The sequence below is a fragment of the Littorina saxatilis genome, linkage group LG3 (assembly GCF_037325665.1).
Source record: "Littorina saxatilis isolate snail1 linkage group LG3, US_GU_Lsax_2.0, whole genome shotgun sequence".
Lineage (NCBI taxonomy): Eukaryota > Metazoa > Mollusca > Gastropoda > Littorinimorpha > Littorinidae > Littorina > Littorina saxatilis.
In genome coordinates, this window is record NC_090247.1 from 70014249 (window position 1) to 70036748 (window position 22500).

At 43.8% G+C, this 22500-nt stretch overlaps 2 protein-coding genes across 5 annotated transcripts in view; both read left to right on the forward strand.

Annotated features, from left to right (window-relative positions):
- Window positions 1-51: 51 nt before the first annotated feature.
- On the forward strand, window positions 52-5907 carry LOC138963122 (uncharacterized). The gene is made up of 2 exons (XM_070335145.1): window positions 52-1380; window positions 3920-5907. Exons 1-2 carry the CDS (start codon window positions 1171-1173, stop codon window positions 4919-4921), a joined length of 1212 nt encoding a protein of 403 aa, XP_070191246.1. The 5' UTR covers window positions 52-1170; the 3' UTR covers window positions 4922-5907.
- Window positions 5908-19894: 13987 nt separating this feature from the next.
- LOC138963130 (uncharacterized) overlaps window positions 19895-22500 on the forward strand; it is an 87627-nt gene continuing 85021 nt past the window's right edge. The window contains exon 1 of one of the 4 annotated variants that reach the window (XM_070335153.1): window positions 19895-19916. The gene's annotated coding sequence lies outside the window, so the exon portion shown is untranslated. Of the gene's footprint in view, window positions 19917-20138; window positions 20643-22500 lie in introns of those variants that run through there. The other 3 variants (XM_070335155.1, XM_070335150.1, XM_070335149.1) reach the window with 3 other exon arrangements.

Genomic DNA, 22500 nt, shown 5'->3' on the forward strand with positions numbered 1-22500 from the left:
ATCCGACCTGCGATACATGTTTTTTGGCAACCTACTTTACATGTGTTTTGGCAACCACGAACCCGACCGACCTACAACTTGAACCACGTTGTGAGTTTAACCTTGTTCCCGAGGGAAATGTCAGTAAAGGCAAGTCAACGATGAAGGCTGTGTGACAGAATTCTTCTGAAAGGTTTTCCAAGGGTCATGTCGTGTGCAGAATACAATATCAGTGTCTGACTGCTCAGCACTAACTAGAGCTTGAGAAGCATACCAAAGTCAAGAGAGCGCTAATACGATATGTGTGTGTCTGATTATAAGCAACAACTTTGCGCTTTGAGAATCGTAAGCAACTGAATTGAGCACTAATACGATATATGTGTGTCTGATTATTTAGCAAATACTCTGTGGATTGCAAACCATAACCAAGTGAAAAAGTAGTAAGAAACAAGAAATATTTCTGCATGTCAACTGCAAACAACTTGGATTCAATCGCCCAAAGGAAAAACAACTGGATTACACTCAAACAGTCATGTCTGGTCTGTCCATAGGATAGGATAGGTGCATGGTTTGAATTTAGACTGCAAACCTTAAACCAAGAGTGCTGATCAGTATATATTCTACGAAGCTGATACGTCTTATTTCGCTTTTGATGTGTATACTACAGGCGTGTAGGCTTCAAGACACCTTCGTCCTTGTGTGAGTACTGTTTGGACGTTAAACACAGTTCAGGGTTTAAAAAACTGCGAGTTCACAAATACAGCAGACCTTCATTAAAGTTGATTGTTTATTGTATTTCCAAGAAGCTTCTTTTCCTATCTTGAACACATTACTGACAAGAGTACTGACAAGAGGCCGCAAGACAGGTGTAAACATCTGCTTGGACATTGGAACAACATAGGATTTACATCCCTGCATTTATACACAGACTGTCGAATATTTCCTGCAAGTATCATACTACGCGTGGAATTACACTACTGACATGAAGGGTGCGAATCAAACTGTAGTCGCGTATGTATCTGCTTGAAGATTTAAGTGAAACTAGAGCGAGTATTCCCGCGTTGAGCAAACCAATCAGGCTGTGGTCGCGTATGTATCTGCTTGAAGATTAAGTGAAACTAGGGCAAGTATTCCTGCGTTGAGCAAAAACATCCAGCAGGGGCAATTTCCAAGGCCCGGCCAGCACAAGCAATGGCCCCGTTATGCACGGGTTCAATCCGATTCTTTCTGCACACGTTCCTGTTCGTGAAGAACCATTCCTTCTCCCTACACACGACCGCGGAGAACGGTGACATGAACAACGACAGCAGCGTCGTTCACTACACCACGCAGGAGGATGACATGGCACCCAGGAGGCCCTGGAGGAGTGGAAGTCTTCACAACGCCTTGGAGTGTATGCAGGTGAGGTTAAAGTGTGTGGGTGTGGGGTCTATATTTAGTGTGTCTGTTTAGTGTGTCTGTTTGTTAGGAATGGATAAAGCAATGAAGACCTTCACAATAGGCAAGGATATATATATATAGTCAGAAGAAACTTTCTTCTTCTTTTTCTCGCCACAGGCTCGTGGATCCCTATGATATTCATCCGCTGGGTCTTGACTGAAATACGAGCCATATAAAAAACCACTCGTGTTGTAACCTATACATATATATATGGCTGTTGGGTCTATGTTAGTGTGTCTGTTACTGTGTATGTGTTGGTGTGTTTGTGTTAGTGTGCCTGTGTTAGTAAATAATGGATGAAGCAATTAAGACCTTCACAACGCCTTGGAGTGTATGCATGTAAGGTTAAGTCTGTGGATGTGGGGTAAATGTTATTGTGTCTGTGTTATTGTGTCTGTGTTAGTGTGTCTGTGTTAGTGTGTCTGTGTTAGTTTTTCTGTGTTAGTGTGTCTGTGTTAGTGTGTCTGTGTTAGTGTGTCTGTGTTAGTGTGTCTGTGTTGGTGTGTCTGTGTTAGTGTGTCTGTGTTAGTGTGTCTGTGTTATTGTGTCTGTGTTATTGTGTCTGTGTTAGTGTGTCTGTGTTATATTAGTGTGGCTGTGTTAGTGTGTCTGTGTTAGTGTGTCTGTGTTATTGTGTCTGTGTTATTGTGTCTGTGTTAGCGTGTCTGTGTTGGTGTGTCTGTGTTATTGTGTCTGTGTTAGTGTGTCTGTGTTAGTGTGTCTGTGTTATTGTGTCTGTGTTATTGTGTCTGTGTTAGTGTGTCTGTGTTGGTGTGTCTGTGTTATTGTGTTTGTGTTAGTGTGTCTGTGTTAGTGTGTCTGTGTTATTGTGTCTGTGTTAGTGTGTCTGTGTTAGTGTGTCTGTGTTAGTGTGTCTGTGTTATTGTGTCTGTGTTATTGTGTCTGTGTTAGTGTGTCTGTGTTAGTGTGTCTGTGTTAGTGTGTCTGTGTTAGTGTGTCTGTGTTAGTGTGTCTGTGTTAGTGTGTCTGTGTTAGTGTATCTGTGTTAGTGTGTCTGTGTTAGTGTGTCTGTGTTATTGTGTCTGTGTTAGTGTGTCTGTGTTATTGTGTCTGTGTTAGTGTGTCTGTGTTAGTGTGTCTGTGTTAGTGTGTCTGTGTTAGTGTGTCTGTGTTAGTGTGTCTGTGTTAGTTTGTCTGTGTTAGTGTGTCTGTGTTAGTGTGTCTGTGTTAGTGTGTCTGTGTTAGTGTGTCTGTGATAGTGTGTCTGTGTTAGTGTGTCTGTGTTAGTCTGTCTGTGTTATTGTGTCTGTGTTAGTGTGTCTGTGTTAGTGTGTCTGTGTTAGTGTGTCTGTGTTATTGTGTCTGTGTTAGTGTGTCTGTGTTAGTGTGTCTAGTCTGTGTTATTGTGTCTGTGTTAGTGTGTCTGTGTTAGTGTGTCTGTGTTAGTGTGTCTGTGTTATTGTGTCTGTGTTATTGTGTCTGTGTTAGTGTGTCTGTGTTATTGTGTCTGTGTTAGTGTGTATGTGTTAGTGTGTCTGTGTTAGTGTGTCTGTGTTAGTGTGTCTGTGTTAGTGTGTCTGTGTTAGTGTGTCTGTGTTAGTGTGTCTGTGTTAGTGTGTCTGTGTTAGTGTGTCTGTGTTAGAGTGTCTGTGTTAGAGTGTCTGTGTTAGTGTGTCTGTGTTAGTGTGTCTGTGTTAGTGTGTCTGTGTTAGTGTGTCTGTGTTAGTGTGTCTCTGTTAGTGTGCCTCTGTTAGTGTGTCTCTGTTAGTGTGTCTCTGTTAGTGTGTCTCTGTTAGTGTGCCTCTGTTAGTGTGTCTCTGTTAGTGTGTCTCTGTTAGTGTGTCTCTGTTAGTGTGTCTCTGTTAGTGTGTCTCTGTTAGTGTGCCTCTGTTAGTGTGTCTCTGTTAGTGTGTCTCTGTTAGTGTGTCTCTGTTAGTGTGTCTCTGTTAGTGTGTCTCTGTTATTGTGTCTCTGTTAGTGTGTCTCTGTTAGTGTGTCTCTGTTAGTGTGCCTCTGTTAGTGTGTCTCTGTTAGTGTGCCTCTGTTAGTGTGTCTCTGTTAGTGTGTCTCTGTTAGTGTGTCTCTGTTAGTGTGTCTCTGTTAGTGTGTCTCTGTTAGTGTGTCTGTGTTAGTGTGTCTCTGTTAGTGTGTCTGTGTTAGTGTGTCTCTGTTAGTGTGTCTCTGTTAGTGTGTCTCTGTTAGTGTGCCTCTGTTAGTGTGTCTCTGTTAGTGTGTCTCTGTTAGTGTGTCTCTGTTAGTTAATTAATGGATGAAGCAGAGTAGATCTTCACAACGCTTTGGAGTGTATGCAGGTGAGGTTAGATCTGTTACTGCTGGGTCTGTGTTTGTGTGTCTGTGTTAGTAAGGAATGGATGATGCAAGGTAGACCTTCACTACGCCTTTGATTGTATGCAGGTACTAAATTACACACATGTTCATGATGGTGGACGTGACAATAATAAACCAGAAGAAGAATAAGACAATAAAGACGATAAACTTACAAGGCTCTATCCCGTTTCTGTCTTTTTCCTCCGTTAAGGTGTACATCGTGCCGGTGTTCATCGCGGTGGGCGTAGCAGGGTCCGTCCTAGGCATCGTGGTGCTGCTGGGCACACACCTGCGCTACAAGTTCTTCTCGCACTTCCTGGTGTGCCTCAACGTGTCCTCCGCCTCCTTCCTGCTCACCGTCTTCACGTCGTGGCTTGCCGACACGGGGGTGGACGTGTTCTGGTTGCCGGGGCTCTGCCAGCTGCACATCTTCTCCTCGCACTTCTTCACCTTCCTGGCCGTGTGGATCAGCGTGCTGGGCGCCTACCTGGTGCTGTGGGACTGGATCCGACCCCGGGAGGTGCCCTGGCTCAACTCGCCCACGGCGGCCAAGGTGGCGGTGCTGGCGCTGGCCGTGCTGACGTTCACCGTCTACTCCTACAAGTCGTGGACGCACTTCTCGCTGGTTCACCGGGGGAGCAGAGTGTGCACGGTGATCCCGGAGAACGAGCGCGCCATGCAGGTCCTCAACGCCCTGGACGTGCTCGTCCTCCTCGTCCTGCCCTCCTTCTTCTTCATCGTCTTCGTCTTCATCGTCCTCTTCCGCCGCCTGCGCCCCTACTGCCGCGGCGTCAAGCGCCTGGGCTGTCGCAAGGTGTCCGTCAAGGGCCGCGAGCGCGTCATCTACACGTGCCCGTCAGGTGACGTCATCACGGAGCTCGGGGGGCTGCGGTTAGTGCGGCGCGACGCGGTCCCCAGACTGCGGGAGGTGCACCGTCTGGTACTGAGTCAGGCGGCGTGCTTTCTGCTGCTCGTCACGCCCCGGGCGGTGTCCGGGCTGCTGGTCCTCGTGCTTCGCTTCGGTTACGGGCTGCAGCCGCGCGAGCACGACATCCTGCTCAACCAGGTGTTCCAGGTGACCTTCTACCTGTATTTCACTGTGCTGCCGCTGTGCCCCGTGGTCAGCTCCAGCAAGTTCCGCCTGCACTGTTGGGCCCTGCTCTCCTCCCGCCCCAAGAACAGAACGCCGGTTATCCAGGTGGAGGGGCCCTGAACACAACGCTCATCCAGGTGCAGGGGCCCTGAATTGAACACCCTTCATCCAGATGCAAGGGCCCTGAATTTTCCTCTTTTTTTTTTTTTTTTTTTTTTGACCTCAGTTGCATGCAAGGCTGCTTCAACCCATCTTTTTTGCCTCTTTCGTCTCTTTTTTTTTTCTTCTTTTTTTTCCCCTTTCTTTTTGGGCGGTGAGCATATCCTTCTTCATTGGTCTTTTTTTTCAATGACATTTTAATTTTGTTTTCTTTTACATTTCAGGTTACATTTCCGTGAACAGGACTGGGTGGCCGAGTGGTAACGCACTTGCGCTCGGAAGCGAGAGGTTGCGAGTTCGACCCTGGGTCAGGGCGTTAGCAATTTTCTCCCCCCTTTCCTAGCCTAGGTGGTGGGTTCAAGTGCTAGTCTTTCGGATGAGACGAAAAACCGAGGTCCCTTCGTGTACACTACATTGGGGTGTGCACGTTAAAGATCCCACGATTGACAAAAGGGTCTTTCCTGGCAAAATTGTATAGGCATAGATAAACAAAAAAAATGTCCACCAAAATAACCGTGTGACTTGGAATAATAGGCCGTGAAAAGTAGGATATGCGCCGAAATGGCTGCGATCTGCTGGTCGATATGAATGCGTGATGTATTGTGTAAAAAATTCCATCTCACACGGCATAAATAGATCCCTGCGCCTTGAGTCCGAGTCTGGAGATACGCGCGCGATATAAGACTTCATATAATTTCCATTAAATTGCTTTTTAATTCAACAACAATTTGTTGTTGAATTTTCCATCTATCATCATGATACAGTGGCCCGGAATCGAGCACAAATCATTCAGGTGTAGGGGCCCCGGACACAACCTTCGGTGCACGTGCTTGGTTTGTGCATGGACCCTGAATGAAACTCCCGGCCTTCATCCTGATGCAGGGGCCCTGAATTGAACACCTATTATCCTGATGTAGGGGCCCTAAATCGAGCGCCAATCGTTAAGATCCTGGCTCGAACACCCATGATCCAGATGCAGGTGCCCTGTATCAAACAACCATCATCTAGGTGTGGGGGCCCTGAGCCCAACGTTATGTGCGGGTGCGGGGTTCATGAGTTATCATCCAGGTTCTGGGGCCCTGGAAACAACTCCAATCACCAAGGTGTAAGGACTCTGAACACAACACCTTACTCAACGAGAGGGGCCCAGAACAAAGTGCGCAACATCGTAATGCAGGGGCCCTGAGCATACCGCCAGTTATCCAGACAATACGGCGCTGAACATAGCCCTGAATCGAACACCCATCATCCAGATGCAAGGGCCAGCTACCCAGACAATACGGCGCTGAACGTAGCCCGAATCGAACACCCATCATCCAGATGCAGGGGCCAGTTTTCCAGAGATTACGGCGCTGAACATAACGCTTATTATCCATGAAAAACACACGTCCATTAATTGTGCAGTATGAAGGGCTGTGACGAGCAAGATCGTTCTGCAGATGCAGGAGCCCTGTATCCAGAGGCAGGGGCTCTGAACAGTCATCCAAGTGCAGGGATCCGGAACAGAAAACTCTTCCCCGAGGAATAGGGGTCCTGAACAGGTTGCCTTTTATCATGTGGGAGGGACCGTGAACAGTGCCCGTGTAATCCACGTGCAGGGCCCCTGAACAGAACGCTAATCATCCACATGTAGGGGCCCCATACAGACCGCTCATTATTTGGTTCAAGGGCCATGAACACACGGGCTTTGTAGCGACATGGTCGATTCCGTCTGTGCGTGAATATATCACTGCTGCCTGATCTGAGAAAGATGCGAGATGGTGGTAACGTTTCGCGATTAGAGAGATCACGCTTGCCTTTTCTCCGGAATAGAGCTGCTGCTCTGTGCTGCTGGCTTTCAATATTTGGACAGGAAATCATTGAGTGGTTCAGAGGTAACCCCTCACGTGGTTCTATCTCTCCAACCGTTAAAGTGTTCTTGTTCGCATATTAAAGGATTTGTCTGTCAAAACGATGTGTCAGTCTATGTACAGAAGAGAAAAAATTGCCTCCAACACAAATGCTAATAACTTCATATTTTGTGTACAAATCGTTCAGGTGATGGATGATTCGTTCACAAAGTTTCATGTTTGTAAGTCAAACGTTCCGACGTTTATGCTCTTTCAAAAATATGTTCAAGGTTCGAAACAAGAATGCGGTCACAAACAACATAAAGTGTTGGCTGCTATACTGGTGTGTGTGTGATGAGCGTCTGTCTCTCTGCAAAAACGTTTTTGCTGTGTTGTGTGATTTTTGCCAGACTATTTCGACATAAAGGGCTGATGTTGATATTTGTGTTTGAGTGTGTGTGTGTGTGTGTGTGTGTGTGTGTGTGTGTGTGTGTGTGTGTGTGTGTGTGTGTGTGTGTGTGTGTGTGTCTGTGTCTGTGTCTGTGTCTGTGTCTGTCTCTGTGTCTCTGTGCCTCTGTGTGTCTCTGTGCGTGCGTGAGTGCGAACGAACGGGCCTGCTTGCGCGTGTGTGTGCGTGTTCTTGTCCTTTTGTGTTCTTTTAAGAATTGTTTAAAGCTTGCTTATCAGCCAGACACATTTCTGATTTAACTTCATGTCGTTTGTTTGTTTGCTTAACGCCCAGCCGACCACGAAGGGCCATGTCAGGGCGGTGCTGCTTTGACATATAACGTGCGCCACACACAAGACAGAAGTCGCAGCACAGGCTTCATGTCTCACCCAGTCACATTATTCTGACACCGGACCAACCAGTCCTAGCACTAACCCCATAATGCCAGACGCCAGGCGGAGCAGCCACTAGATTGCCAATTTTAAAGTCTTAGGTATGACCCGGCCGGGGTTCGAACCCACGACCTCCCGATCACGGGGCGGACGCCTTACCACTAGGCTAACCGTGCCGGTACTTCATGTCGTGTGCATGTGCGAAAGATACAAATCTACATAAAAGTGTTGATGCTTTTTGGTCAATTTCTATCTATTGTTTTGTTTTCATGCTAATCTGTATTGTCAAACCTGGCACACAGAATGACCGATCACAGTCATCACAGATGACGACTTAGTTTCCCTATTTATCACAAAACGAATTCATAAACAGATCCGACGATACTGGTTTGAAATGAGTTTAAAAATCACTCCGAAACACGAGATGTAAAATGCCCGAACGAAAATTATGGGGTTTAGTGTCCGTCAGGGCTTAAAATGCCTATATTGGACATTCAATTTTATACGATAAAAAAAGGCTGGTAAACGGGAGGATGACGGGGATGGGTGAGATAAATGGTTACAAGTTACAATTAAGACTTCGTAAAACAAGTGTCATGTATCACCATGTTTTTCATAAGTTTCTTGGGTTCCACCTACGTAAAATGTCCTTAAAGTGGTGGTTTATTTATGACTATCAGGACTGGGTGGCCGAGTGGTAACGCACTTGCGCTCGGAAGCGAGAGGTTGCGAGTTCGACCCTGGGTCAGGGCGTTAGCAATTTTCTCCCCCCTTTCCTAACCTAGGTGGTGGGTTCAAGTGCTAGTCTTTTGGATGAGACGAAAACCCGAGGTCCCTTCGTGTACACTACATTGGGGTGTGCACGTTAAAGATCCCACGATTGACAAAAGGGTCTTTCCTGACAAAATTGTATGGGCATAGATAAAAATGTCCACCAAAATAGTATTACCCGTGTGACTTGAAATAATAGGCCGTGAAAAGTAGGATATGCGCCGAAATGGCTGCGATCTGCTGGCCGATGTGAATGCGTGATGTATTGTGTAAAAAAATTCCATCTCACACGGCATAAATAAATCCCTGCGCCTTGAATATGTGCGCGATATAAATTGCATAAAATAAAAAATTTAAAAAAATAAACAAATAAATCCCTGCGTTTAAAACTGTACCCACGGAATACGCGCGATATAAGCCTCATATTGATTGATTGATTGACTATCCGGGGCTACGAGCTTGAACAGATAGGGCTGAGAATCATGTGCAGAATTCTGTGCAGCGAACGCGGCCTGAAACCCCACCTTCGTGCATACACGATTTCTTCGCCGCCATGATCTGCCCTGGCTTCCACGCGGACTAAAACCTTCCTTTTACACTCAAATTGAAGTGTTCCACTTTCAAACAAACTTTCTGTATCCAGTTTTGAACAACGTGCGGACGGGCGCTGTGGCGGGGTGGTAAGACGTCGGCCTCTTAATCGGAAGGTCAAGGGTTCGAATCCCGGCCGCGGCCGCCTGATGGGTTAAGTGTGGAGATTTTTCCGATCTCCCAGGTCAACTTATGTGCAGACCTGCTTAGTGGCTTATCCCCCTTCGTGTGCACACGCAAGCACAAGACCAAGTGCGCACGGAAAAGATCCTGTAATCCATGTCAGAGTTCGGTGGTTTATAGAAACACGAAAATACCCAGCATGCTTCCTCCGAAAGTGGCGTATGGCTGCCTAAATGGCGGGGTAAAAACGGTCATACACGTAAAAATCCACTCGTGCAAAAACACGAGTGTACGTGGGAGTTTCAGCCCACGAACGCAGAAGAAGAAGAATAAGAAGGTAGTTCTACGAGCAAAAGTAGCACGCGTGGAAGTGGAACATTTCAGTGTAGAGTTTATGTTATGGCCCTATTCCACACAGACCACGAATCCCACGATTCAAAATGGTGTCCACGAACTCCCGATTTCGAAAAATCGTAGTTAATTCGTAACAAATTCGTAGTACATTCTTAGGCATCGTAACTGAATCTGAATCGATTCGTAGGTATTCCTAACTCATTCGGGGATTCGTGGCCAAACTTTTGAACAGCTCAAAACTTTCGCCACGAATTCCCGATTGCTCAAGAATTGCAAGAACTGACTACGAATGTATATACAGTATGCGAATCAGTTTAAGAACTTCAAGAACTGATTTCGATTTAACTACGAATCCTAAAATCTATCAATTCGTGGCGATTTGTGGGATTCGTGGGATTTGTGGTCTGTGTAGAATAGGGCCATTAGTTAATGAACATAATCACCGATACGAGAAGGTTTGTACCTTTATAGTGACTCAATACAAACCATGAGATGTAAAATCCCCTTTATGTTTGCAAACAACAAAGGAACATGAATACCCATTAGGGCGTCGAGTGATCTGTTGTCTTTGTTCGGCTTCAAAGTTATAGGAAACTGAATTGTTGTGGAAAGCAAAGACTCGGTGCAATGATTTAGATGGATCAGTCGATAATATTAATCATTTAAATTCAAATTTTAGCTATGTCGTAGACCCCCCCCCCCCTCCCCCATATCAATAAAGCGATGGTGTGTTATCATTTTCGTGAATCTTTCAGTCTGTGTGCTTGTCTGTCTGTCTGTCTGTCTGTCTGTCTGTCTGTCTGTCTGTCTGTCTGTCTGTCTGTCTGTCTGTCTGTCTGTCTGTCTGTCTGTCTGTCTGTCTGTCTGTTAATCGATTTGCATGTGTTTAAAGGCACAGTAAGCCTCCCGTAAACCATCACAGATACTGTCAGGCTTTTACACACAGTACAAACACCCTTCCATTTGAACGCTCACCAAACGGGAACATCCTAGGTGCCCTACGTAAAGAGCGAGCAATTTGTAAAGAATTAATTTTGCGCCGATTGCTCAGAGACAATCGGACCGTGGTGCGTTTTGGCGCCAGACCTAACTTTTAAAATCTAAATAATAAATTGACAGCTTGTTACACAAACATTCTTAAATCATAAAAGAATTCTTTTTTCATCAAGACAAGATCAGTACAATTCGAAGTTTAGAAAGTTTGAAAAAAGAAAAGCCCGGAAGCAGGATCACGCAAGGTCGTGGTTATCGTAGCAGACGACGGTTTATAGGCATCGCCAGTTCCTCTGAACAGTCAAAAGCCATCGCTAGAATTCTTGTGAGCCACAGCTGTTTGTTTCGTGCATAGTGAGAGGTACATACTAACGTGCTATTGCAGATAAGCTCACAGCGAGTCGCATTCAAATTACTAACTGACGACTACATTGTGAAAAAGGAAAACTGGATCACACGGGTTTACGATGGCTCAGGGGTTAAGATAAACCACACAAAAATAAATTCTTTGAAAATTGCTCGCTCTTTACGGAGGGCACCTAGGATGTTCCCGTTTGGTGAGCGTTCAAATGGAAGGGTGTTTGTACTGTGTGTAAAAAAGCCTGACAGTATCTGTGATGGTTTACCGGAGGCTTACTGTGCCTTTAAGGAAGGTGTGTGCACGCGTGCGGGCGCGCGTGTGTGTGTGTGTGTGTGTGTGTGTGTGTGTGAGCATATGTCTGCGTGTATGTGCGTGTCTGTGTTTGTGTCTGTGCGTTTATGTGTGCATCAGCGCGTGTGTCTAGTCTGTGTGTGTGTGCATTCGTGCGAACCTGTGTGCGTGCGTGTGTTGAGCGTGCGTGCGTGAGTGCAGGTGTGTAAGTGTCTGTTAAACCCAACGGGTAACCATTGCAGGTGAAGCTAACACGAACATAGGTGTAGACCAGGTTTTAAGAAATTGCAGACAATACAATACAATACAATACAATACAATACAATACAATGCAAGGCAACGCAACGCAACACAATACAATACAATACAATACAATGCAATGCAATGCAATACAATTCAATGCTATACAATTCAATGCTATACCATGCGATACAATGCTATACCATGCGATACAATGCAATACAAAACATTACAATACTATGCAATAAAATACAATACAATACAATGCAATACAATACAAAACAATACACTAACAATTCAGTGCAATATCACTTTATTATCTCAAAATGGGAAATTACCTTTGTGGCTGACCATGAACACACAACAACATTAAAACACATCAATAGAAGCAACTATTACACACACACACACACACACACACACACACACACACACACACACACACACACACACACACACACACACACACACACACACACACACACACACAAGCATATAGAGTGCACTTGGTAATGTAAGATCTTAAATGTTGACATGTTAAATAATGTTAGATCTTACATTCCAAACGGCATCCCTAAGACTGGTATTCCCATTAGAAGATCACTCATTGATATGCACGCATGCGCTTTCAACCTCCTCCATCAGCCTCGTCACCCCCCCCCCCCCCTCCTCCCACCCACCCCTCACCCTTACCCCTCCCCTCACTCCTTCATCCCGACCATCCTCCTTTCACTCACCTACAATGGAGGGAAATTGAATCGGAAGCAGAGGAAAATGGCGGATTCAACTTCCGTTTCCATTACGTCCACTCTCCACAAATAAAAGAAACGCGCTCACTTGGGAATCAGATTGCCTGGACAGCTTGAGACATGATCTGACATTTAATGCGGCCAGTTGACAGCGAAAAGCAGATCATGTCCGCCATGTTGCCACGTGATCAGACTAGCCTAGCCCCGCAGCAAAAACGGTGTCATTTTTGCATTGGCTGAAATTCTGATCCGTCTTTCAACGCGTTATTTCACAATCAAGCCAACACAAAGGCAATTTGACGTGCACAGATTGGAGTTTGTCTCTGTAAACAGCAAAAGAAAACCAAACATAGGCAGAAGGAGAATACGAAGAACACGAAGATTAAGGAGAAGAAAATACAAAGGAACGGTTAAAATTACAAGATAAGACAAAACAAATGCAAGAGATGCGTTTTATGTCTAACTCGCTCCTGAAAAAGTATTTAACAAACACGGGCTGAAGACCAACAAGAAAAGATAAGCTGATGATAAGAAAAAATCATCACGCTCAAATACTGTAAAAAAATAAAATAAAATAAAATATTTTAAAAAATGAAATGTAAAAAAGCAGAAGAGATGGGTAAGCAAAGAAAGCAGAAAGAGAGGGGCGAGAGGGAGACAACCAGGCAGACAGGCGAGCTAATTGATTGGTGTTCATGTCTGGTGTTTAAACAGTAACGGGTTTGAGAATCAGGGTATAACAAAACAACAGAGAACAAGCACAGTCACGTAAGTACATATAACAAGGTACGAATGTTCGCAAGCGGTAGAATGTACAGGGACAGGAACAAGAGCGCAGAGAGAAGCCCACAGGTAAGAGCCACGCACAAGGAAGGTTGAGCGCTAAGACGAACATAGACAGGACGAGACAGACAGAGACACACTCAGAAAGACACTGAAACAGACAGAGACAGCCAGACAAACACACGGACATAAAAAACAGGAAGGCATGCAGACACACCACAGACAGAGGCAAAGACACAGAAATAGTGACGTTGAAACAATACAACATTTTGTTTCACGACAGTGTCACAACAATGTACCCAATAGTCCTGACACACTCTGCTTATTCCAAACACAAACCGTGCCCTGGATCCAAATTACAGACATCTGTCTGCATTTTAAATGTGACCCTCCACCACGAAATGAGTCGCATGTCACCTCGCGCGGTTCTGCGCTAGGCTTAATATAAGTCCGGGGAGTGTCTGGTAACAGTGTGAGGGTCACCTTAGTCACAGGCTTATAACTCAAACAGTTTTCGCTCTTTTCTAAAACGGGTTTCACCACTGGATAGAGCATAACAAACTCTTTAGGAAAATGTACAAATATGTAAATCATGCAAATGTGACATGCGACTCATTCCGAGGTGGAGGGTCACAAATGTCCCTGATTTCCATTTCAGACCGTTTCGGGACGCTTCTGCTTCGGTGACGTATTTCCTCAATCGACCTTGTACTTGAGGCAATGTCAGTCATTCTATTTTCTTTGAAGAGCTCGCTGTTGTTATTCCTGTCTGCTGCTTCTTCCCCAAAAGTCGTCTATTCAATTCGCGCCATTTTTAAGCGGAAGTGTGCGTGACTTGTCAAAAAAAAAAGGGTGACGTCGGTCCACAAAGTGAAACTGTCACTGTCCATGGCAAGCCGTTCGAGTCAGCAATTACAGTTTAACATTAATTCAATTAAAACTTACATTAATTAGTTAAAGTTAACACAAATTATGTAGGTGCTATGTACTGACAAGCCAAGCACCGGCTTTGGTTTACAGATTCAACCACATAAAACATGCACCTTATTATTGAAAAGGGACACCATCTTGCTCCTAATTGCTGAGCTTCTTAGCTTGGGCAAATCAAAAGCCTCCTCTCATTGCCGATATCCTTGACCGGAAATTGAATCCGTGGACCCCCCCTATTTTATTTTACCATCATGGAGGAAGCAGAAAGTTGGACTGTGTTTCCTGATAAGGTGATCATGACGACGACGCAGGCTGATCGCAGAAGAAGAACAAGAACAAGAACAAGAATAAGAACAAGAAGAACAAGAAATAAAAGAACAAGAAGAACAAGAATAAGAACAAAAAGAACAAGAACAACAAGAACAAAAAATACAAGAACAAGAAGAACAACAAGAACAACAAGAACAACAAGAACAACAAGAACAACAAGAACAACAAGAACAAGAACAACAAGAACAAGAACAAGAAGAACAACAAGAACAAGAACAACAAGAACAACAAGAACAAGAAGAAGAACAAGAACAAGAACAAGAAGCACAAGAACAAGAACAACAAGAACAAGAACAAGAACAAGAACAAGAAGAACAAGAACAAGATTAAAAGAAGAACAAGAAAAACAACAAGAACAAGAACAAGAACAAGAAGAAATAGAGAAGAACAAGACCAAGTACAAGACGTTTTTGAAAAAATCGCAAGATATAGGGACAGAAATTGGCGGCTGGTCTTACTTACAAATTAAGATTTTGTTTGACACAATTAATATCATCACTGTGAATTGGTTGAACTTGTATGCAATTGGATTCTGCGGGAGACGGGGTTAACATGTGCAAACAAATATCGGTTAAGAAAATGACTAGCGCGAGCACTGCACTATGTCTTATACAGCCAGTCGTTTTGAGATGAACTCTGATGGACCTTTGGTGTACGACACTCACAATGTGAGAGAATCTTGTCGTAGGTTACTCAGCAGAGTACAATGCGCTTACTTGGAAAGAAAGAGAAGTTAATGTGGACCTTTGTCATAGAAAACTTTCATTAATTGGCTTAGGTTCCTCGGCGGAACATAAAGAGCAATCTGAAAGGGAAAACTGAGGAAAAGAAAATTGGAATGAGAACTATCTGTCTTGCCCATCAGGAAAATACGAAGAAATGTGTCTGCACTTATTTAATTGAGCAAATCTTTGCTCACGTTTCTCAGTGGAATACAAAAGGTAAGAAGACAATATAAAACGAAACAAAAACAAAGGAATAAGAACTATTTCTCTTGATGAACAAGAACAAGATAATGACAACGAAAACCCTATTGTTATTGCCACCACAGTACAGAATACAGAGAAGAAATAACGTTCACGATGAATAAACACAAGTCGCGTAAGGCGAAAATACAACATTTAGTCAAGTAGCTGTCGAACTCACAGAATGAAACTGAACGCAATGCAACGCAGCAAGACCGTATACTCGTAGCATCGTCAGTCCACCGCTCATGGCAAAGGCAGTGAAATTGACAAGAAGAGCGGGGTAGTAGTTGCGCTGAGAAGGATAGCACGCTTTTCTGTACCTCTCTTCGTTTGAACTTTCTGAGCGTGTTTTCAATCCAAACATATCATATCTATATGTTTTTGGAATCAGGAACCGACAAGGAATAAGATGAAAGTGTTTTTAAATTGATTTCGAAAATTTAATTTTGATAATAATTTTTATATATTTAATTTTCAGAGCTTGTTTTTAATCCAAATATAACATATTTATATGTTTTTGGAATCAGCAAATGATGGAAAATAAGATGAACGTAAATTTGGATAGTTTTATAAAAAAAAATTTGTTTTACAATTTTCAGATTTTTAATGACCAAAGTCATTAATTAAATTTTAAGCCACCAAGCTGAAATGCAATACCGAAGTCCGGGCTTTGTCGAAGATTACTTGACCAAAATTTCAACCAATTTGGTTAAAAAATGAGGGCGTGACAGTGCCGCCTCAACTTTCACGAAAAGCCGGATATGATGTCATCAAAGACATTTATCAAAAAAAGGAAAAAAAGTATGGGGATATCATCCTCATACCCAGGAACTCTCATGTCAAATTTCATAAAGATCGGTCCAGTAGTTTGGTCTGAATCGCTCTGCACGCACGCACGCACACACACACACACACACACACACACACACATATACACACACACACACATACACCACGACCCTCGTCTCGATTCCCCCCTCTATGTTAAAACATTTAGTCATAACTTGACTAAATGTAATAAAAAAAACGCTGGCGCTGGACCCGAGTACTCTCCCCCCAGTATGAAAGTTTTTGTCTTGTGCACGTGGATTTAAAAAAAATAAAAATAAAAATATTTATTTATTTTACACAATTAAAAAAATTATTAGAGTAAAATAAAACATTAAAACGTTCATAATAAACAATAGTAAACAAGAATTAAAAAAAAAATGTAAAATAAAAATAAAAAATAGACCGCCCATGCCGGGAATCGAACCCGGATCACTAGGATTAAAAAAAAATTATTTATTTATTTTACACAATTAAAAAAACTATTAGAGTAAAATAAAACATTAAAACGTTCATAATAAACAATAGTAAACAAGAATTTAAAAAATAAAATAGACCGCCCATGCCGGGAATCGAACCCGGATCACTTTGGCCATAGACTCTCTCGTGCTCTCTGTCTCTCTTTCACCGAGACCAATAGTTTCTTTGCCGAGACCAAATCCACACCCGTCGGCTGTCTTGCAAATCATGCTTTTCTCGTCACTGCGTGACGTGTTCGGCTCAGCCGCCCAAAGTCTCCCCTTTAGTTCAGTGACTGGCTGTTCGCAAAGCGACCAGCCTCCCACCGCAAAAACTCCCACCGTTAAGAGTGGCTTTTGTGATTTATTTCGCATTTAGGTCCCAGGTAACATTATGAAGTTTTAATACGATCAATCGGACCTATTATCAAGTTAGTGTATCAACTTTTGAACGAACTGCGCCCAGTAGTTTCCCAGCAATAAGCTGTTAAGTCGAGACAGACAGACAGATAGATAGACAGACAGACAGATAGATAGACAGACAGACACACACACAATTAAAGTCTGTTGGACCCTAGTACTGCGTACTCGGGGATAAGAGCCAATCTCCCTTGCCAAATAAGAAAATACGACCCCCACCCATCCGCCATCATTGGCAACAGCATGGAAGATGAACTGACTTCCTGGCCCCCTAGTTATGAAGTCAAATGTCCCAAAATGCCCCGCGAAAACTTATTTCCGGTCTATCATCCACAAGGTTCGAAGGCTCGCTGAGAGAACACGGTATTCTATCCAGCACATCAGAGTTGTATTTCCGGTCATGGTGTCTTGCGGCATTTGGGGACATTTTACTCCATAACTAGGAGCCTAGGAAGTCAGTTCATCTTCAGTGTTAATGTCGATAATTACAAATGTTAGCCTGTACTCGAAAGATGATTACTTCGGAAAAATTCGCATCGTCACCACGAATATGATTGTAATGTTACTTTACAATCACAATACAAAGTTGTACGTTAAAAGTACACTCAGCCCCTAAGGCGGATATGACGCTGTGGAAATGAAAACAAATTGCAAAATGTCCTGGAATCAGTTTAGCACTGTATCCTTGTTTTGTTATACACACACACACGCAGACAGACCGGGGTAACGAGATAGAGGTTGAGCGTGACATCTTTCTTGAGAAACTCTTTGATCATTTCCAAGCATACCTGCCCGTTTGATTATGGTAACCTTTCTTCTCGTTTCTGAGGGTGTTTGGTTGTGTTTGTTGTTGGCATGAGTGTTTGTCCATGTATATGACCATGCAGTCCTTTGCGCATGTCCGTGCGTTTATTGTTCTTGTTCTTCTTGTTCTTCTAGTTCTTGTTTTTGTTCTTGCTGTTCTTGTTTTTGTTCTCTTTCTTGTTTTTCGTGAGTCATTAGTGTTGATGCAGATAAGAAGTTGCGTAGCTATAATTACTGGAGATTTTATTTTCTACTGCTCCGACCTGTGCGTGTTACTGGCAGGTCCGACAGCCTGGCAACAAAAGCGTACATAGCTTAATATCCAGAGCTGTCTACCATTTTGTAACAAGCATTTTTAGTGCTTTAAATTATTATAACATATTATATTAAATGGCAACTAGAATGACTTGTATTCTCTTTATTTGTTCAGTAATACGCCAGTTAGATAATGATACAGACATGCAACAAAAACCTTGTAGATATTTGTGTCTTTACACCCCCGGTATAGGGGTGTGTATAGGTTTCACTCGATGTGTTTGTGTTCGCAAGTAGATCTCAAGAATGAACGGACTGATCGTCACCAAACTTGGTGAACAGGTTCTATACATTCCTGAGACGGTCCTTACAAAAAATTGGGACCAGTCAAACACACGGTTAGGGAGTTATTGGTGGATTAAAATTATACAAGGCCTGGTATAGACGGACACCCCCGTTGGTCAAAGGGAAATAACCATTCTCACTGCCACCAACTGAGAAGGTTATTTCCCTTTGACGGGGGTGTAGTTCCTATCGGAGGAATTTCTTGTTTATGTTATAATTGTTTTATACGTTAGTACTCAAATCCATGTCACAACCGTTGGTTTTCATGTTACAAAGGTGATGTACTTTCAGACCCTTTTAATGTACTAAACGTAGACACACACAATGTGCAAGTATTTCTTATTCTTTCTCTGCGGGCCAAGGATATACATGGAACCAGAATTTATTAATGAAATTTGGTTTGGTTTGTTTGTTTGCTTAACGCCCAGCCGACCACGAAGGGCCATATCAGGGCGGTGCTGCTTTGACATATAACGTGCGCCACACACAAGACAGAAGTCGCAGCACAGGCTTCATGTCTCACCCAGTCACATTATTCTGACACCGGACCAACCAGTCCTAGCACTAACCCCATAATGCCAGACGCCAGGCGGAGCAGCCACTAGATTGCCAATTTTAAAGTCTTAGGTATGACCCGGCCGGGGTTCGAACCCACGACCTCCCGATCACGGGGCGGACGCCTTACCACTAGGCCAACCGTGCCGGTATATATTAATGAAATCAATGTGTATGTTTTAGATGTATCGGTCAAGTAAAGCAAAATCACCTTCGTAACATGGTTTCCGCTGGTACACAGCTCTAGAGAATGATTAACCCTCATGTATACATCTATCACCTTGTGGAAGCACGCAATACATATTATCGTCAATATTATCAGGGGAGCTTACTGAGGGTAACGAGCGGTTTATCGATCGAACACCTGCTCATAATGCATATCTCAACCAGAGGTGTCGGAATCAGTTGGTGGGTCGTTTGGGTGGGCGTGTGGGTGGGTGGTGGGTGGTCGTTGGTCGTTGGTTGGTTCGTTAGTTAGTTAGTTTGTTCGTTCGATTGTTGTTGTTGCTGTTGTTTTTCTGATGTTGTTTTTGGTTGGTTTATTCTGACGGTGGTTGTTTGGTTGGTTCAATGTTTCGTCAGTTCGTACTACATTCTTTCGTTGAAATGGCGGTTTGGGCGACAGCCTGGTTGTGAAGGTTCTGTGTGTGTGTGCATGTGTGTGTGAGCGTGTGTGTGTGTGTGTGTGTGTGTGTGTGTGAGCGTGCGTGCGTACGTACCTACGTGTGTGTGTGTGTGTGTGTGTGTGTGAATGTGTGTGTGTGTGTGTGTATGTGTGCGTGTGTGGGTGTGTGCGTGCGAGCGTGCGTGCGTGCGTGCGTGTGTTTGTGCGTGTGTGTGTATGTTGCTTTTCCTTCGAAAGGGGGAAGAGGCTAGTTTTCCAGTGATTTAGAGGAAATTAGTAGTAAAGACTTTTTGAATATTCGCTGCTTCTTAGTCATGTGCTCAGCTCATAACGCTCAAGAGTAAGATATATCACGCTTCATTGCTTGCTTGACCCGAAAGACTTTCAGTTAACTAGTGCTACCGTGCCTGACACAAAATCCATTGACAGTGCAAGAAAGGGCTATAAAGCGCGAATTACATGTCACACAAACGTTGCAGCGTATGCCACTGCGGAGACTTTATATGCCAAAAGGTGTGAAGAATTTTGGATTTATTGCACACGAGACGATTTGTAGTAGACGACAATTTCTGTATGGCAGTGGTAGTCGGTGTTTGGTCCAGACTTGCATTCAAAAAACGTAAACGACTGATCCCAAAACGACTGTTTGAGGCAGTTTTATGAGGTAGTTTAAAATGAGCTCGGATTTGTATTCACGAATGAGCCTGCATTTTGTTTATTTCTTCAACTGCACAGTACTGTTTTGTGCATCGGAGCAGCTCTAGTCATTATGTATGAGGTCCAAAGACTTGCAGTTACTTACTACAAATATATATACACATATTTCTCTTTCTCGACGAAAAAAAAACTCAAATTTACAGGGACTTTCAAATTTCAAGGGCTTACGCACACGAACAGGACTTTGCCTGAACAGATCTTTTGTGATCTACCAGGCCGCTTACAAGGGTACCTTTAAAAGTCATACCAAGCCATCGCTCTACGAATTACCTGTGTGCGCTTCGATGAAAACCGGCTGACTTCTCTCTGAAGGGCTGATCGAATTGTATTGAACTGCTCCGATAGTCGCCGATAGATTCATTCCCCAGACTGGTCTTGAGGCGTGTTATCGGATGATACTCTGGGAGTGAGAATATGTCCAGTCCGGCGACAGTTGTTGCCTGAGGTTTTGTCTCGGTAAAATGTAACCTACTTGTCTGGTTGTGTTTATGAGCGACAGACGGTCGATTTTCGTGCGAATAGGTAAGTCTTTTTGTTTTTGTCTAGATGTGTCTGTGTGTGGGGGGGGAAGGAGAGGGGGTGGTGGTGGTGGTGTGTGAGTGTGTGTGTGTGTGTGAGTGTGTGTGTGTGTGTGTGTGTGTGCGTGTGTGTGTGTGTGTGTGTATGGCTGTCTGTCTGTGCCTCTGTGTGTCTCTGTCTCTGTGCGTCTGTGCCGTGTGTATCAGTGGAATTAATCAGGTTGATTTCGTGGAGGTATTGTGTTTGCCCAGACAGACTACATTTCTAAAACCTTTTAGTGCGCTCAACCAAGATAGTACAATATATGTAAGTTCTTCTGTTTCGGTTTCCGTTAATGGGAAGTTTGCCTCTCTCTCTCTCTCTCTCTCTCTCTCTCTCTCTCTCTCTCTCTCTCTCTCTCTCTCTCTCTCTCTCTCTCTCTCTCTCTCTCTCTCTCTCTCTCTCTCTCTCTCTTTCTCTTCTGTCTCTCTCTCTCTCTCTCTCTCTCTCTCTCTCTCTCTCTCTCTCTCTCTCTCTCTTGTTCTCTTTCTCTCTCTCTCTCTCTTTCTCCCTCTCTCTCTTTTTCTTTCTCTCTCTATTTCTCCCTCTCTCTCTCACTCTCTCTCACTCTTTCTCTCTATTTCTCTTTCTCTCTCTCTCTCTCTCTCTCTCTCTCTCTCTCTCTCTCTCTCTCTCTCTCTCTATCTCTCTCTCTCTCTCTCTCTTTCGCACGCACACACACACACACACACACACACACACACACACACACACACACACACACACACACACAGAAAACATAGTTTCACATTTATTTTAGAAGCGATTTTATTTGTTTCCCCATTCTTTTGACAAAGCACCAGTCTCAAAGCTATAACCTTCTTCTCTCAGTAAAATCAAACGCACAGATAATCTAAAGATCATCTTAACTCCGGACAAGCATGTATTTACTCATACTCAATAACAACAAGAGCACACATTATGTACACTCCTTTAAAATCAGTCATTAATATGTTCGTTTTTGGCTGTGAACAGATTCGCTGTGCATTTGGTAAAATTTTACGAAGCAACAGGCTCGTGCCAACTTGGGCGTTAATCGGATTAAGCGGTTGAACAACACAAATATTTACGCACGGTCGCTCGCGTTAAAGTTTTCGTCTTGGGTTTCAGTGCGACATGCAGTTAACAATGGGAATAGTGCCTCCACTATTCAGGTCCTTTTGACAGTGCAGGGTTTCTTCGATCTGAATTGCACAGGGTGACTTTTAAAGCGTGCTGGTTTCGTCTGAAGAAAATACGAGTTGTCGGCCTATATGTTGTATTTAGAGCTATTGAAAGACTCTACTGTACGCATGTGTAGGAGCTAGTGTAGACTTAGCGTTCAACGTCCTGAAGTGTGTGTTTGTGTGTGTGTGTGTGTGTGAGTGTGTGTGTGTGTGTGTGTGTGTGTGTGTGTGTGTGTGTGTATGTGTGTGTGTGTGTGTTGTTGTGTGTGTGTTTGGGTGCGTGCGTGTGTGCGTGTGTGTGTGCTTGCATGCGTGCGTGCGTGCGTGCGTGCGTGCGTGCGTGCGTGTGTGCGTGTCTGTCTGTCTGTCTGTGAATCCGTCCGTCTTTCTATTTGTCCGTCCGTCTTTTAATCCGTCTGTATGTATGTCTGTCAGTATGGGTTGGCGTGTGTGTCATCTTTTGCCTATTTCAATACTTTTTTCTTTCTTTCTATTTGCGTTATGTCTGTGTCTCTATCTGTGGGCCTGCCTGCCTGTCTGTCTGTCTGTCTGTCTGTCCAACGGATCGTGCTCTTCCAGGACGGAAGTAGTGAAAGTAGATCGAGGTCGAACCGACTTGCCACCTCATCATTCCTGAAAATTAGTTTAATACGAGT

What these genes read in the sequence shown, in the direction of transcription:
- LOC138963122 (XM_070335145.1), top strand. Translation starts at nt 1,171, where the DNA reads ATGGCCCCGTTATGCACGGGTTCAATCCGATTCTTTCTGCACACGTTC. An exon ending in ACGCCTTGGAGTGTATGCAG is followed by an intron (nt 1,381 to 3,919) that starts GTGAGGTTAAAG and finishes TCCTCCGTTAAG; the next exon opens with GTGTACATCGTGCCGGTGTT.